General features: G+C 33.3%; 1 protein-coding gene across 1 annotated transcript; it reads right to left on the bottom strand.

The window, feature by feature from the left end:
* Window positions 1-2,556: 2,556 nt before the first annotated feature.
* LOC145324190 (uncharacterized) lies at window positions 2,557-16,812 on the bottom strand. The gene is made up of 11 exons (XM_080166815.1): window positions 16,694-16,812; window positions 15,302-15,377; window positions 14,971-15,013; window positions 14,735-14,786; window positions 5,889-5,949; window positions 5,511-5,560; window positions 5,302-5,369; window positions 4,967-5,012; window positions 3,619-3,716; window positions 2,919-2,973; window positions 2,557-2,681 (listed from the first exon to the last, which is right to left on the bottom strand). The coding sequence occupies exons 1-11, from the start codon at window positions 16,755-16,757 to the stop codon at window positions 2,575-2,577; spliced, it is 720 nt and encodes a 239-aa protein (XP_080022941.1). The 5' UTR covers window positions 16,758-16,812; the 3' UTR covers window positions 2,557-2,574.
* Between the last annotated feature and the right edge of the window lie 1,086 nt (window positions 16,813-17,898).

The following is a 17,898-nucleotide window of genomic DNA, read 5'->3' as shown; positions in this document are numbered from 1 at the left end:
CTTTCTCAACCACACGCGGCTGCTCAGGCAGGGGGCCTGGCAGAGGCCCCTCATAGCTTAGCTCTCTCTCGGCTGTCTCCCGGTCAATGGGGACGCCACGGAGTGGGATAAACTCCCCACGCGCCCACAAGCAAGGTGGTTGCATGTCGAAACAGAGCCTAGTTCCGAACTCCTTGAGAAAATACCCTCCTAAGTTCAGAGGGTGGGAGAGATTTCGGACCACAGTCACGTGGTATAGATGGAGTATAAGAGTGTGTGAAACTGCCATATATAACTCTTTTAATTTTCCAATTACCTGGAGGGGCTGGCCTTCCTCATTAGCAGTCAGGATCTGGGTGTTGTCCGGAATCAACATGCGTTGCACGCCCATCGCGTGCATGAGGTGCTCAGAAATTACAGCAGACCCTGGTACACGGTTGCCAGAATCAACCATGGCATCAACCTGTACATGCTGGGCAGGGTCAGGGGTAGGAAACCTCACCCTGATATGGCAGGGGAAGTGGAGGTCCTGCCCTTGAGACAAGGGGGCCTCTCGTTCGGCTGGGGTTGGCAGAAACTTTGGTGGTGGCCGCACCGCAGCTATGGTGGTATCGCTTACCATGGTGGCTTAGACTGTAGCTTCGAATCACTAGAGCTTATTAATTATCACTTGGTCAACAATTTTATATTTATTTTTATCACTTGGTTGACATTTTATACACAATGATGTGTTGTTATCACTAGGAGCTCTAGGTGTGATTCTGGAAGCACTGGCAGCAGGGAATGTCTGTCCTGCAAGGTTCAGAGGGGTGACGGCGGTAGGGAATGACCCGTCCTACAGCGCCGCTGGTTCGAATCCCGACAAATGGCGGCAGGGAATGGCCCGTCCTGCAGCGCCTCGGGTTCGAATCCTGGGAGGCAGCGGCAGGGAATGTCCCGTCCTGCCGTGCCTGTGGCTCAAAATCTGCTATCCGTCGCAGTGGTAGGGCTTACTTGTGTGCTGAAGCTTCGCAGCCACACATTGCCTTCTTAGGGAGACCAGCACACAGCTGTCTGTCTCGTAGGTTTGGCCTGGGTGTCCTGGGGCTTGTCCCAGCTACACTTGCCAATTTAGACTCAGTTTTGTAGCCGTCTGAGCTAAATTATCCGGTTGCCGTGGCTGCGCACCTAGCGCTACTCCTACACGACACGGAAAAAGCGTCTTAACTGGCGCTTTTAGCAGGCTAAATCTGCTTGCCGTAGGCCAGAGGCCCACATATTGCGTTCAAAATGATGGAAATTCGACCTAAAAAGGCCGTCTCACGGGTCAGTTGGCGGCTGATTGTCCCCTTACTTGCCAAAGGGTCCAATCAGAGGTAGAATAGGCTAGTTTCTGTAAGGCTCGATTGAAACACGCTGACACCAAGTTCTGGTAAGCCGAGCGTACTCGGCCCACGGGGTAACGAGTTCGGATTCAACGGGCCCTAGCCTTTAAGTATTCTACCAAACAAACAAGCAGGATTCAATCATACAGAATTATATATTTAAACTGAATAATATTTACAAGTTATGTTTACTATATATATACAACAAAAATATGACAATAGTTAGGTTTGAAGGGGGTGTGGGGCGCTAGGGCTTAGCGCCCGACGGTAGACAGGCTGTGGGGGCAGCGGTGGTAAAAGGGGAGGCAGTGCCTCCCGATTATATAAGTGCATGATGGACTCGTGATAGTTGCATGTTCAAGTCCCCTCCCCACATTTAGGCAGGCTTAGTTTGACCGCCGGGTGCGGGGTTAACAGCGGTCATGAGATGGATAGTGATATAATAGGATTAGTGCGGGGGGTTTGTTATCATAAGTCACAGCGAAGCAACTCTGTATTCGGCCTGTCCGTATGGGTGTCGTATTACCACAGTAACACAAAAAGTTTAAAATTTGGCAAAAATATTTAAATATAAAGTTTAATGAAAACCATTTTTTAATTTTATTATTGACAAAAATTTTAATCTATTTTAAAAAGGGGTCCATTTTTAAAAACAACTAGATATTGCAATTTATTCCATTTTTTTCGTATATTTAGAGGGTAGATTTGACTACTTGATAAACTGTTTCTGTCCAAATATGACATAATATAATAATAATATTTATATACAATCAATGAATAAACATTGGAAAACCTAATTTTTGTTTTAATATAAATTTTAAGACCGTTTAGCCTAATATTGTATAAATATGTAAATGTTATTTTTATATCAGAGTAGCCATGTGACGTCATACAAATGAGGGAGATGAGAGGAAGAAACCCCTAAATAAGAGAGGGATAATCCCTCAATTTTGCGGCGTCACATGGATGATTTTTGAGACTAAATATAAGACCTAAAATTAACTCCGTATTATAGGAACTTGTCAACTCATATGTAGGATTAGTTCCTGTTTTGTTGGCCCATAGGAGCTGATGATCCTGGCAAACGAACCAGGATTTACACTATATAAAATCATGTAAATTGTTTCCTTTCAGTATGGCACAGAACCGTTTTTTTATCTTACGGAAATTGGATTTGGAGCCATACTTTAGGGGGTAAATATTAAAACAATAATCCAAATTCATTTTGTATTTACAAATAAACACTAGATAATTCTTCACATTTAGAATTTGTAGGATGAAAAAAGTTATAACTAGCCACAGATGATAAAACTATCAAAGCCATATCAACATTAGCACCTAAAATTAACAATTTCGTTATCGCAATCCTTTATGAAAGTAACATGATGTCTGCCTGTCCTTCTGAGTGAGGTTTTTCTATTCCTTGCCGTTGTTTTACTAGACACGCACACACAAACAATTATTGTATTCTTTTTTTTGTTTTCAGAATTTTCTTAAAGTTTAAAAAAAGAGCTTTGTCAATTTTTCATTTTTGTTATCTATAAAACATTATGACACAAAAAAAGAAAAACTTACCAACAGTCAAGAAGAAAGTGCATGGTTCTTTCATTTCCTTGTATTTTGATGTTACCTTTCATGAAAATAAATTATAGTTTATCAATAATTTAAGTCTGATTTAAGAATTACAACATCCATAAAAGCAAAGCTCTAAAAACAGAAGAAAGGACAAACACACCATAACTCTTGCAGAGAAAATAAATTTTAAGTCTAAAAAAATGGTACTTAAATTTGTTGCAAAATTAAATATAGGATACAGTAGAAGGACATACTTTCATTTTTAGTATTTGATTTTAAAGATGCCTCGCTTATGATATTGTGCCTTGTTGAAACCATTTTTACAAAATTAGAAGAATAGTATGTATAATAATTTCATATAAAAAAGATTGGTAGCGATTATAGAGTTGCTATGCTTCCTAAATTGTACCGTATTGTTATAGTAATCATCATGCAAAGTTTGAAATCAATAGGACAAAAGTGACCAAAGAATGGGTATGACAAGTAATTAAAAATGCTTTTTGTACTTCGGTAAATGAATTTGATTATTAATATCAAAGATGTTAAATAACTAATAACAAGAATGTTATCAAATCAATGTACTTAAAAATGAAGTAGCTACTGTCGGATATAACCAAGTTTTTAAGAAACTATATTTTACCAAAAGAGGACTTTAAAAACTAGATTTCTGAAATTGCATACAAATTATAATAAATATAACCTGTGCAACTTTAACAGGTTTGTTAATTTGCATTTTGCTGATAAAATGATAAAAGTTGTTATAAAAATCTCCTCTGATTAGAATTTCCAAATCTTCATCTAGAACAATTATAGTTTAATCCTATAATATAAAGTAACAATGTTTTTTTGTCCAAAGATTTCGGAAATTACTTGTTGTATTTTTCAGGGAAGATTTATTAATGCTTCGGGGTGGTTTTTGTCTAATTCCCTGACCTCTCTAAAGACTAGGAGCGAAGGAACTAGTGTAATAAAAAGGGATTGACACATTAGAAGATGATTAAACCACCAAATTAAATAGAATTTTTATGAGTGTTCAATCACTCTTAAATCCAATTTTTAATCTAATTCTTTTTGAGTATAAACTTATAATAAAATCATCCAAAACGTTTTTTGGCTTTAATATTCTGACTTATCCTGACTAAAAAAGCCACGCATGTGACAGAGCAGAAGCAGCATAAGTTGCTTTAGATCTTACCCGCGACCGTGGCTCAACACGTAGCGCACTCGCTCGTCGCCAGGAAGGTGATATGTTCAAATCTCGGCTTAACGCCGCGCCATAACTAAAGATGTTAAAACTGGTTTTTATTGCTACTATGTCCGGTGCACGACATTAATAGTTAGAGTAGGAGGAATGGGATCTACTGCAGTTCACGGTAAAATATTGCTGGTAAGCAATATTTTCAAAAATCTATGAATTTAAAGGCTGCTAGCTGTCAAACGGCTGAACGTACTAATCATACCCGCACACCATTTTAAGCGGCATAAGAAGGCCTACAAATTATCAGGAATAGTTAAGATCCAATTATGCACATGGAAAGCTTCACTGATGAAAAAACGCGTAAACTAGGTCTTTTTCGCGCATTTCTATGCACTGCGAGATAATTAAGCATTATTGATTTATTGCTATTCCAGATTATTTGTAGGACTTCTTATGCCGCTTAAAACAGTGTGCGGGCATAATCTGTACGTTCAGCCGTTTGGCAGCTAGCAGCCTTTAAAATTCATAGATTTTTGAAAATATTGCTTACAAGCAATATTTTACCGTGAACTGCAGTAGATCCGTGGAATGCCTTGGCCCAAAACAGGCGCAACTCATTAGGACTTCTCAGAAAAAGGTCGTGCAATCAAAGGGTTGATTGTCTGATGGGTGTTACTTAACCTAATAACACGGGTGAAAGGACAGGAAGGGAGACATTAGGCTACCCTTGGTTATCCTGGGGTGTTGGACAATGGCGTTTGAATTTCATGGACAGCATCCCCGCCCGTTTGAGGTAAATGACGAGGTAAGGTAGAGCTTAAAAGATTGAGTTCTTAAACTAAATTTCTACCTAATTGAGCTTGTTTATTTACTGACATATCCTCATGACAATGGAGCTAAAAAGTAAGTAATTTTTATAATTTCGTTAGCAAAGCTACATTTTAATCAAGGTATGAACACGGTTCCTCCCCCTAACTCCCCCAAAAAATGCGTTTTCCGATTTTGGGAATCAAGCAGAAGAAGCAAGAAAAAAATAATTTTATTTCCATATTCTCTGTTAAAAAATACATCAAATTTAATTAAGGTGTTTTTAATATCTCTAAAAATGTGGCTGGACTGTTTCTTATGGACAAATTAGCCCTTGTTATGTTATTTAAAAATCCAACAGTATACAAGAAAGGTTACCTGATATAAAATAATTGTTGATTGAATATTTTTATCATTGGTCACTGTAGCCAAATGGACAACTGTATCTTCAAAAAACATTTACAAAATTTTCTGGAAAGCAGAGCATAATAGTTGCATTTAAAAAATCTTAGATTACTCACATAAAAAAAACATTCTACAACTTGTACAGTAACTATAAATAATGAAAAGAAAATTATTTTGGTTACCTTCTCTTATGTCATAAAAAATCTCAGCAACTTTTTCGTTCTCATCGATTCTATAATTAGAATTAGATAAAAAGTACCACCTAAGCCTCACTCAGCCTCAGCCACCCTTATTCAGCACCTTTCAGTAGCTGAAGCCGCTGTAATACTAATTAAAATAGCTTAACCCTTATCTGCAGTCGCAGCTGCTGACTTGTAGTAAGCCACAGACAAACTTAGCCGCATCTTTAACCTTTTGTTCAATTGAAGCGACAGCCGCGATGTTGAAGGCTTGGAGTGGTGAAATAATTTTATTATATTTATATCAAATATTAAATACTCTGTCTTTTCTGGTTTTCGTAAACCAAATTAAAGAAACACTTAAAAACAACAAAAATATACTTGATTGAAGCAACATATTCACCAGCAAAATCTTTCATAACACAATGAATAGTTGTCTCATCTAAAAAGAAAAATAACTTTAAATCCATGGTAAAAAGAGAATCCTTATAATAAAGTAATTACAGGATGCATATTTGTCTGTGTGTTTGTATATTTGTAAGGACGGATCTTGCTAACCGCTTAACCGATCGGGTTCTTCTTAACATAATGGCTTCTCATAGGTCCCGGCAAGGTTTATAACTATTTTAGGGGAGGGTAATATCACCCTCCCAATAGAAATTACAAAAGAATCGTTTTTTTGCATAGAGACTTGAACGCAACATATACATTACCCCGTACCGGATTTGAAAAATTTTGTTAAAATTTTTGCCCCCAGCCAAAATATGGTTGATTTATGCATAAAAATGACCCATGCAAAATATTTTTTCTGTAATGCAAAAATTGCGACGGTACAAGCACTGCAAAGTTTTTAAAATCTGCAAAAAACCCTGTTTTTATGGCATTTTTGGGGCTTTTGTACCATCCCAATTTTAAAGATTTTTACAAAATTTCAATTCAAGTGTGTTGATATATACCTGAAATTTACCAAAAAAATGGGGGCAGTCTCAATTATAACATATGAAGGTGTAGCAAGTAATCTTCCAAATACAAAATTGTCAAATTGCATACATATATAATAGGATACTTTTTTGGACGGATACTAGATAACTGGCTGATTTATAATGCCGGATATCCGGCAAATATATGTTATTTGGCCAGATATCCAGTTATTCGACCGGATATCCGGTTATTTGGCCGGATATCCGGTTATTCGGCCAGTTATCCGGTCATTCGGCTGATGTTCTTTTATTCGGCCAGATATCCAGTAATTTGCCATATAACGATTATCTGTCATTAGAAATCAACCGGATATCCGGTATCCAGCCAAAAAAGTATCGGCCCAACCCTATTATATATGTATGCAATTGTTTCTTCTTTACAGTAAAGTTACTGATAGATCCAGGGAATGTTTCAGTTATTACCACTTATTTTAGTTTATCTCTGTTAATTTTGGAAAAAGATGTCTTAGCTTAAAAAAGATGTTCGGTGCTTTCCCTCAAAGTGTCTTTCCCTCCCTATATTAACTTGCAAGGGTCCCTGGTACCAAATATAAACTATCCTAACCTGACCTTATATAATTAAGAAACAAACTAGAAAGTATCCCTTCCTTTTTTCAAGGTCGGGAGATGGGGGGGGGGGTTGTATGTGCTCGACTTGGCACTTGGGAAACTGGCAATGATTTGCATTAAACTTACGTCTTGATATATCAAAAACTAAATCTATAAAGCAGAAGTACCGATTGCAGAGTTGCTACACTTTCTAAACCCTTATTGTTACAGGAATCATCAACCAAAGTTTTCAATAAAAAAATTTCAACTTGCTTAGATTAAATAAATGAGCTAACCTTTACGGAGTTCGTTCAGACTCATATTATAGAAAAGATTTGCATTTAATAAGTATCAGAAATAGGTTGGATAAAATAGGTCGTTTAATACACTAGTCCCAAAAGTTTGAAAATAACCTTTTCTTATTCGTTGACTTAATAACTTTGGGGACTTTCGATAAATTTTGATGGATTGGTTTATTAATTTGAGTGTTCAATCGTTTCTACCACTAATTTTAATCTACAGAAGGGTTAATTTTGTGTATTATTAATGGGGATGTACATCAATTCATTAGCCATAGTCTTATCCCTTAGATCCTTCAGTAACATGTTATTTCTTGTTATGTAATAAAAATGAGTGTTCTGGTTATTATATTATTAGACTTTGGGTACAGGAATCTAGAGGGATAAGACAATGGCTGATAAATTTATTTGTATATCCCATGATGATACACAAACTGACCCTTTTTTGTTGATTACATAGTGGTTGAAACGTTTGATCACTAAACCTAATGAACCAACCAATTAAAATTCAATAAAAGTCTCCAAAGTTATTGAGCCAAGAAATAAAAAAAAATGTTATTATAAACCTTCCGGGAATAGTGTATTAAACAGCTTTATGTCCACTCCCTCCCTAGTTATTATTAGACATGTGATACACTCTTGTATAGTTCAGGGAGGGATGGGACCTTGAGCTGTTTATTAAATTAGTCCCCAAAGTGTTATAACGGTGTTCTTATATTTGGGTTAAAACATTGGAGAAATTCAGTAAATTTTATTTGGTTGATTTATTAAGTTGAGTGTTTAAAAGTTTCAACTTCTATTCTTAATCTACAGAAGGGATAATTTTTTGTATCATTATTGGGGATGTACATCAATTTATTAGACATTGTCTTATCCCTTTAGATTCTTGAATAACATGTTATTTCTTGTTATGTAATAAAAATATAAGTGTTCCAGTTATTATTAGACTTTGGGTACAGGGATCTAGATAGAGAAGACAATGGTTGTTTATGGACGTTTATACCCCATGATTATACACAAACTTACCCTTTCTGTTGATTACAATAGGTGGTTGGAACGTCTTATTAAACCAATTAAAATTTCAAACAATCAAAAAGTTGTTGAGCAAACAAATGAAAAAGTTTTTAAAACTTCGGGGACTAGTGTAATTAACAGCCCATTGTGCTCTGCCTCCCTAGTTATTATTAGACTTTTGGTACACTCTGGTATAATTCAGAGAGGGAGGGGAAGTTGGACTGTTTATTTCACTTGTCCCCAAAGTTTTATAATTGTTATTCTAATTCATTAGGTTAACAACTTTTGGGAATTTTATTGAATTTTAATTGGTTGGTTTATTAAGTTAAGTGTATAAACGTTTCAACCGCTAAGTTTAATCTACAGAAGGGATAGTTTTGTGTATCAAACAAATTTCATACTTATATAATAGAGGTAGGCCGGATAATTTTTTAGCCGGATGATTTATAATGCAACATATTTGGTATACGGCAAATTGCCGGATATCCGGCCGAATAACCAGATATCCGGCCAAATAACCAGATATCCGGCCAAATTACCAGATATTTGCTATATATCTGGCCAGATGTCGGATATCTGGCATTATAAATCAGCCAGATATCCAATATCCGTCCAAAAAGTATCCGGCCCAACCCTATTATATATGTATGCAATTTGACAATTTTGTATTTGGAAGATTACTTGCTACACCTTCATATGTTATAATTGAGACTGCCCCCATTTTTTTGGTAAATTTCAGGTATATATCAACACACATGAATTGAAATTTTGTAAAAATCTTTAAAATTGGGATGGTACAAAAGCCCCAAAAATGCCATAAAAACAAGGTTTTTTGCAGATTTTAAAAACTTTGCAGTGCTTGTACCATCGCAATTTTTGCATTACAGAAAAAATATTTTGCATGGGTCATTTTTATGCATAAATCAACCATATTTTGGCTGGGGGCAAAAATTTTAACAAAATTTTTAAAATCCGAGATGGGGTAATATACATATAATTTTTCAAATTAGATATCTGAAACAATAAAAACAAACATTTAAAGTGCCACTAGAGGCCTCTAGGGGCGTAGCCTGTAGTAGATATAAAAATAAAACTTTGTGCTATTTTTCCTCTCAATATTTAAAAAAAACAAAGAGTGAAAATGACAAAGTTTAAATCTACAAATGCAAGATGGTTAATTGTTAAAAAGAATTACTTTGTTATGGGAGCTACTCTATAACTTAAATATTTACGAACGTACGGCAGTTATAGATTTTTCCTCTTATAGATCACAGGAATATTAATAGTGTCATTTCGCCATGACCAGGAACTTTTATTGTTTATTTGTCGTTTGTACATTTACTGTACACAATAAGTTTTTACTGTACTTATGTTTTATATTTTTTTTAATACAAAATATCATATTCTATTATATTATTAGCTGGTTGTATCTGTGTTAACTATTCACAAAATTGTTCTTGGAAAAGTGCATTTTTAAAGAAAAAAAAAGAAAATTTGCAGACGTGAAATAGCTATTTTTGTCAAATTGTTAAGATTGCAATGCTCTAATTGCTATACACTTTTAAGTATTTTTCCTTATAGAATTAGTGGTACAATTCCTCCCGCCCCCCTAATAGTTTTTTAGAGAAGAAACAGAAGAGTTAATAAATGTTATTAACTTTATTGAAGACATTACCCCAATTTAAGTCATAGTACATCTGGAATAAATCTTGACCAATAATAGAAAATTCATTCTAACCTATCAAAGCTAAATCAATACAATATCAACATGAGCACTTTAAGATCCTTTAAACCGTTTATTTTTACTTTTATACAAGCGAGGTAAGAGAGGGGGGGGGTTGTAGTATGCTATTCGATGCTAAAAGGAACACTCTCAACTATTAAAAAGTATATTACCACAACAACAAGTAAATTGAGAATCATTATTACTCTACAATGATACTTTTGTCCAATTACTTTGTTTAGATTACAAAGTAGAACAAACTGTACACAATTGCAAGAAAGTTGGGGAGAATGCTTGTAAAATTAATCTAAAACTTTTTTCTAAAAACAATTTACAATTAACAAAAGCTACAATTCAAATTTAAAAAAAATATATTAGTATTTTCATTTGATTTAGAATAGTTATTTATCGATTTCCGCGGATATTGAAATAAAAAAAATATAAGATTAAAACAGGTTTAGATAACCCCGAGGGGTCGATGTCCTAGGATAACAAAACTGGTATTAATTGTCTGTATTACGATGCTATGCATGATCTACAGCATGGCTGAGGACCGGTTCTAATCAATAATAAAACAATTATACACATGCTTAAAAACTATTAAACTAATAAACAAAGTCTTTCAGTTGTAAAATGTTGGCAAATTGTCAAAGCAAAGTAAACATGGAAAAAAATGCTCCAACAATGATGAATAGAAATTCACATGAAAATGTCATTTCTCCCAATTATCTGTCAGCTTTGGTGTTCGATTACTCCCACAAAACTAATTATTTATTTCTTTTAAAAAACATAAAAGATGTGTCAACTTTAAAAATGTTAATAATCTATAACTAAATAGCAGGAGCTGTGTTTTTTTTTAAACAAGGTACTAGTAATAAAGATGAAGGCAACGGCACGATATTCTAGACATTTTAGACATTCCTCAGTAAAAGCTGCACTATATTTTTTAATTTGCAGCCATAGACGAAAAACAGCTGAAAGAAAGTAACAGCCACCAAATTTACAGACGTTAGAATATCCACAATCGATTTAAACCGATGAAACACAACCACACCATAGCGAAATCATTAATTTAAGTGGCAGAATAATATTTTTGCAGACAGGATTGCACACCCTCGGCTTGTCATTTATTTTTATGCAAGAAAAACTTGCAGCCCTGTGAAAACCAGATCTTTGGTAAGTAAACTTTTATCAAAATTATGTCAAATTTATTCTTTGATAACACATTAAATTTCTTTTTGGGAAAATAATAATTTTATTTTAATTTTTAGTTTTAAAATCAGACTTTAAAAAATCTTGAAAAAATTCAAATGGTAGATGTTTTTTTTCGAAATTATTAATTATCAAATGAAACTGTTGGCGATTAAACAAACATGTATAGCAATTTTTACTTAATTTTAGGTTTGCATTCTTGTGGGGCGTGACCCTTTATGGTAAAAATAAGGGATAGCCCTTCCTAAATACTAGTTTTTAGGATACTTTGACACCCATCTCGTGCACGCCACTGAGAGCATTTTTATGCTTTTACTAAACCCTTTGAAAGCATGTAATTGAATGAGTGCAAAAATTGTATTGCAAGCAAACAAAAAATGCATTTAGTCATCCTAACCTCCCACCTTTCTAAATACTCTCTAAAACTATACCGTATAACCCTGCAAAAGCAAACTAGTAAATATTTACAGCCGTCCGCAGAGATTTTAACATCCATAAAAAATAAAGCCGCCCCTACGAAGCTGCATCATTTCCAGTTGTACTCGGCCAAATTAAGGATTACGTTAAAATACTACTAAAATCTGCCGCCTTTTTTTGATTAAGCACTTTATTCAGCCGTAGTCGTTTTAAAATTACTAGTCATAAATCCAACAATTTTAGACCAAGCTTAATTTTTCGGCAATTTGATTCTATATTTAAGCGCCTATTTAGCAATTCTTTAACAAAGAAAAAGCTAGCCGCCAGAAAATTGTGCGGCCGCTAATAATGTACACAAAGGAAATCCACCATATTTACATTTTTAGTGGATTTCAAATAAAAATGGAATAGATATAATATTGATTTGAGTAATATTTCGATCGGTTTCCATCAGAGGGCCTAGTTCGCACTCCGCTCTTAAATTAAATTAAATTGAAAATAAATGAAAAATGGTGGTTGTTTTTTAGTTTGTTTGTTTGTTTTACTTTTATTTAGAAGCTGTAATTATTTCTTTTAACGAGAAGGGGTTTCTGTTCCTGTTACTAACTTTGTTTATCAACATTGTGGATGTACATCAATTTATCGTGCATTGTCTTATCCTTTAAGATCCCTAGATAGAAAAATACAGGCGTTGCTACAAAAGACCAACTTTACAAAAGACCAACACCTACAAAAGACCAACTCTACACAAGGTCTACCCATACAAAATATCAATTGATATAACTATATTGTTATCTTCAAATTTATTAATAAAGCAATATATTTCTGCCATTTCATCAAAAGATTACCATTCGTTGCAGAATGTTGGAATGTAATAATTTTTTTATCATTAAAATTGAAAGATTTTCATGCAATTATTTCGTTACATTGAAACAAAAAAAAAATTTTCTGCTTATTCTCGTAATTGTGTCGTTTATAATCTATTTAAAGCATTCATTTTATTAATTTGATAAATACAGATATAATGGTAGACCATTTGCAGCTTTAGACCTTCTCGCATTACGATTTTTTTAATGTTGGTCTTTTGTAGGTGTTGGTCTTTTGTAGAGTTGTTTTTTTGTAGGTGTTGGTCTTTTGTGGCAACGCCTAGTTGGTCTTTTGTAGGTGTTGGTCTTTTGTAGAGTTGGTCTTTTGTAGCAACACTAAAAATACATTTGTTTTTGTTGCACCTGATTATAAAAAGGTTTACCGACTGTTTCTGCCATGTCATTGTAATGCATTTGATTTAATAATAATTACACACTCTTAAAAACTGTGTATAATGTATAGTCATCTTTCTTAACATAAAAACATATTAAATCAAAGCTATTTGAACTCCAGAAAGGAAATGCCTTTCATTTAACCCTTTAACTTATTAAGAATATTTATGCTCCTAGCAAACATTTATAATAATAGATAAATCATCTAGATCCATAATCAGTAAATTGAACCAATAAGAACATAATGTAAGAAGAATTCGGCTATATTCTTAGTGTAGAACGTGCATCAGTAAAATGCATCTTATAAGGCTAAGTATAAACACAGCTGATTTAGACTAATAAATCTAATGGAAGAAGACACCAAACAAATTAGTAGACTGACAATAGCAGTCATAATCAGACAGCTGCTAACAGAGCTAATCATCAACAATTATTTATGCGCATATCCTCCATATACCTAGGTATAGGCCACGCAGTTCAAGGGCCTAAAGCATTGATAGGGTACAGGGTAAAAACTACCCCCCCCCCTCTTTTAATTTCAATCTAATTAAAAAATGTGTAGTACTTCCAGTGCTCGTCTAAAAGAAATTTGAGAGAAAGAAAAATACGTGTAAAATTAATATGAACTTGTGTGCTTTTGCTTCACCTACAAAGCTAATGACATTAAGACTTATAGAGCAGATTTGATACCAATTTTGGATGATAATAAGGTGTATAAAACTGTACAACATGATCAAATCAATTTACGTTTTTTTTTTCATATTTTACTTGGGGCAAATCTGTGAATAGTTTCAATTATTTTAATCCATTAAGCCTACTCATACTTTTCAAATTATTTTTATTGTCCTGAATTTACCCTTCAATTATGCTCTTTTTTTCCTTTTAATAGCCCCTCCCGCTCATTCATACATCATTTAAAAGGACATTCTTGCTTTAAAAGTACATGAATTCTCTTTCTGAAGATTCCCAAAAACTATATCTATAAAGATTGTCTCGAACATTTTTTATATAAATCAGTCTGGGTTCGAGTCTGGTCTATACCACGTCATACTAGAGACATTAAAAATGGTACCTACTGCTGCTATGTCTGGCATGTTAGTAATTGGGAGTATTGGGAGGAATACATTGGCCCATAAACTCAATATCATGCACATTTAGGACTTCCGGACAAAGGTCGTGCAATCAAAGGATTGGTTATCTGTTGAATTTTACTTAACCAAATAACCTTGGGTGATAGAGTATTGCATCCCATTACACGCGGATGATGCTCTGGCATCTCTATATGATCACTTAAAATCGAAGGAGAATCCCGCCCTAACGACGAGGTAATAAACTAGTTAAGGCAATTTCATTTATGCAGCTTCCAGAGACTAGATTGCAAACAGTTGGAGTTTCCTTTAAAATTATGCACACTGCATGAAGTCACATTAACAATTTCATTTACCAGGCCACCATTCATTTCAGCATTTGTGGTCTCCATATCTTATCTATTTACATTAAGGAGTATATAGTTTCCAGTATGGTTTTAAAACCTAATTTTATCTACTGAATTAGAACCGGTTATCAGCCATACTGAAGAATCGAGTGTTGCATTGTATTACAGACAATTTTCCACGAAAAAATTACCAGTTTTGTTAACCACGAAGGGCTGAAGGATAATAAAATAAGTTATATGATATAGATTTACAAATCCAATGTCGAGTTTTTCTTTATTGAAAAAATATTAATATATAAATCTAAAGGTGTAAAGAAACAAAATAAATAATATGTTTACCTGCCTTTGAAGGTGCTGTCTCAATGCTAAACCATTCCCAACCTTCTAAATCCTTGTAAACAAAATATGATGTCAATGAAAGCAGAGTAAGTTTTTTTTTGTCCCTTTAGATCTTGTTTACTTATGAACCAATTCAGTATTAATTTTTTTTCTAATTTTAGAAGCTTCATACAATTCCTAGGATAGTTTTAGACTCTAATTCTGGTATTTAAATATATAAAATGTAAATATTTAACCTGTATTTCGTATGAAACTATCATTGATTCTTTCATAACTCCTCTAAAAGGATAAATAACATTATAGCATGGCAAAAGAGATGCAGAAAAGATCATGGGCAAATAAAATAAGTTAGTTATAGAATAGATATTAAGTGGTTATAAAAAAACCGTCTTCCGTAATGCTATAGTGGATTTATTCAGCTGTATATAAAACTATACTTCTGATATTTTTCTTTTTAACATTTCCGTCAGTATGAAGCGACATTTCTGTGCTTTGCTAATTATAAATAATGTCATCCTTAAATTTGATTTAAAACTATTTTTTAATTGAAAACAAATTTAGACCAACCTTATGCTTAAAGTAGTTTCCTTATTTGGGAAGTATTTGTATGTGTTTGGTATAACTTCATAAATATCATCTAGGCCTAGAGCAAAGAAGAATAACAAATCAAATGATGATTTAAAAAAAATAGAGTAGCTATTCTATTAAATATCTCAACAATCTAATTTTAGGCGAGTTCCTTAAACGCCTAAAATTTTAGGACATGCTTGACATACTGACATGCTCCTTGAATTTTCCATTGAATTCTCACAAAATATCTGCCTTAAAATCTTATATAGCTCATCGTTTTTTACAATAATTCAACTTAATTCAATAGTAATACAAAACAAAATAGTTTTGTTAGTTTATAAAAGCAAAGCTTTTCTATAAATGGCATATTATAACATTGTATATACATTTATGTTTTGACTTATAAATTTACATTCTGCTTATTAAGTGCTACAAATGTTGATGTTCTTGTTTCCTACAGTCCGATTTTAGAGCTTCGATTTTATGGATGTTGTTATCCTTGTTTTTTTGTAAAAGCGAAGCTTTTCTATAATTAGGGTCGGTCCGTCCGTCCGTAACGGATAGCTTTCGTTGATTTAGGTATGTTAGAATTGTCATATCAATTTCAAATTTTGCATGGTGATTCCTTTAATAGTTAGGTACGATTAAAAAGCGTAGCAACTCTATGATCATTATCAACATGTTGATTTTTTTACTTTTTTAACAACAAATTTTTATGTGATCTAATGTAATGTAATCCTAAAAATGTAAGTATGTCCATAAACATTATCCTGTATAAAGCAGTTTTTCAACAAATTTACTTACAATTTTGCTTCGACTCTTATACATTTATACTCTGATTATTCAGTTCTGACACTATATAAGTGTTAATGTCCGTTTGTCCTACCGTTTCGGTGCTTCGCTTTTATGGATGTTGTCATCCTTGTTTTTACAAAAATTATACAATTTCTCAAATTGACAATCTAAAACAAATAAAATTTGACAGTCGGAAACAAGCAATTTTTACGGCAAGCTTCACCAAAACAAAAACAACATCCATAAAAGCGAAGCTCTGAAAAGGTAGGACTTGATTATAGAGATGCTTCACTTTTAACAATGTTCTTTGTTGTCCTAGGAATCAGTATCCCAAAAATCAGACCAAACGGATAATTTTATCACATAAAAATTTGATGTTAAAAAAGTTAAAATGCAACATGTTTAAACTGGACGGACTTTCTGGTACCTAACTCCTATAGGAATCATCATGCAAAGTTTGAACATTAATTAACGAAAAGAGCTATCCTTTACGTACGGACATACGGACCGACCCTAATTATAGATAAGCTTCGCTTTTAAAAGCACAAAAGACCTTGCAGACAAAATATGTAGAAAGGAACCTAATATACTGACCTGATAACGGCAATTTGTCAAATTTTCTTGTAAAATAACAAAAACTGGAACAAAATCCCCCCATAGTATTTTCAGCAAAATATAAGGTGTCTTAATTTTGGAAGATTTTTAGCTTAAAATTAGAACATTTATTTTTAATGATTTTTTGTCTGAAACGTTTTTCTTTTGTTAAAGAGTACGTCCATGCTTTTGAAAAGATTTTAACAATAAAGCAGCTTATTTCTAAAGAAAATTTATAAAATTAAAATAAGTATGTTTCCAAAATTTAATATATGCACATTTAAAATTCATTTAGAGGCACGCAAATCAAATCTTATCGAAACTACAATTCATTCTTATCATGATATAATCATTTATATCTATTTCATTTTCAATTTATTAAATAATTAAATCTCTTCTCCAACCTTCTCATTTTATATGGTACTATTTAAGGGGGGAGGGGGAACCTATTAACCTTGTAATCTATCATGTCAAGACCCCCCCTGTATAATTTTACACCCTCTGCCGTGCCCTTTTAAAACATTGGTTTTATGGGGGGCAAGAAAAAAGAGGTGGTCATTTAATCAAGGGAATCCCCAAAGTTGACCTTTCCATCGATCAATAAAAATTTGAATACATTTTGATTTGCATGAAGATACTTTTTATTATACTATTTTATCATTATAAAGGCTAGTAGAGTGTCAGAAATTAAACGGGTAGATAGTGAAAAAAATGTGATTGCTCCTTATATAAAAGTAACAGGATCTGTGTCTGCCTGAGTCTCGCTAACTATTGGACCTTTACAGTGTAGCTTCTCGTAAATAGCCTAAAACACCATCCCGGTAGCTATATAAAACTTTTCTAGAATTGAAAATGGAATAACAAAACAAAAAATACTTATTTTGTGAATAACCAAATAAAAATATACTAGATAACGATTCTTGAGAGAGAGGTCAACCTACTGAATTAATATAAAAATACCTAGTTAAATTCTAAGTAATTCAGAGTGTCAAAAAATCTTAAAACTATACATGTACTTTGTTACGATTTGTCTAGATTTATTCAAGTACGGTTTTGTAATAAAATTATTGACCCTATAGCTGTATGCTGCTCTTTATTTTTTGTTTGAAAAACAAAATGTATAAAACTATATTGTAGTCATAAAAATGAATAATAAAACAGGTTAGATATTTTTTAGTAATATTAAAATTCAAGAATGGTCTATT

The sequence above is a fragment of the Acartia tonsa genome, chromosome 7, assembly GCF_053477335.1.
Source record: "Acartia tonsa isolate MP-2025a chromosome 7, ASM5347733v1, whole genome shotgun sequence".
NCBI lineage: Eukaryota > Metazoa > Arthropoda > Copepoda > Calanoida > Acartiidae > Acartia > Acartia tonsa.
Note: the sequence above shows the minus strand (reverse complement) of the source record. Positions and strands in the feature narration are given on the sequence as shown.

What these genes read in the sequence shown, in the direction of transcription:
- LOC145324190 (XM_080166815.1), bottom strand. Translation starts at nt 16,757, where the DNA reads ATGGGGGGATTTTGTTCCAGTTTTTGTTATTTTACAAGAAAATTTGAC. An exon ending in AACCTGTTAAAGTTGCACAG is followed by an intron (nt 2,974 to 3,618) that starts GTTATATTTATT and finishes TTTTCATGAAAG; the next exon opens with GTAACATCAAAATACAAGGA. An exon ending in CACTTTCTTCTTGACTGTTG is followed by an intron (nt 2,682 to 2,918) that starts GTAAGTTTTTCT and finishes TGTTAATTTTAG; the next exon opens with GTGCTAATGTTGATATGGCT.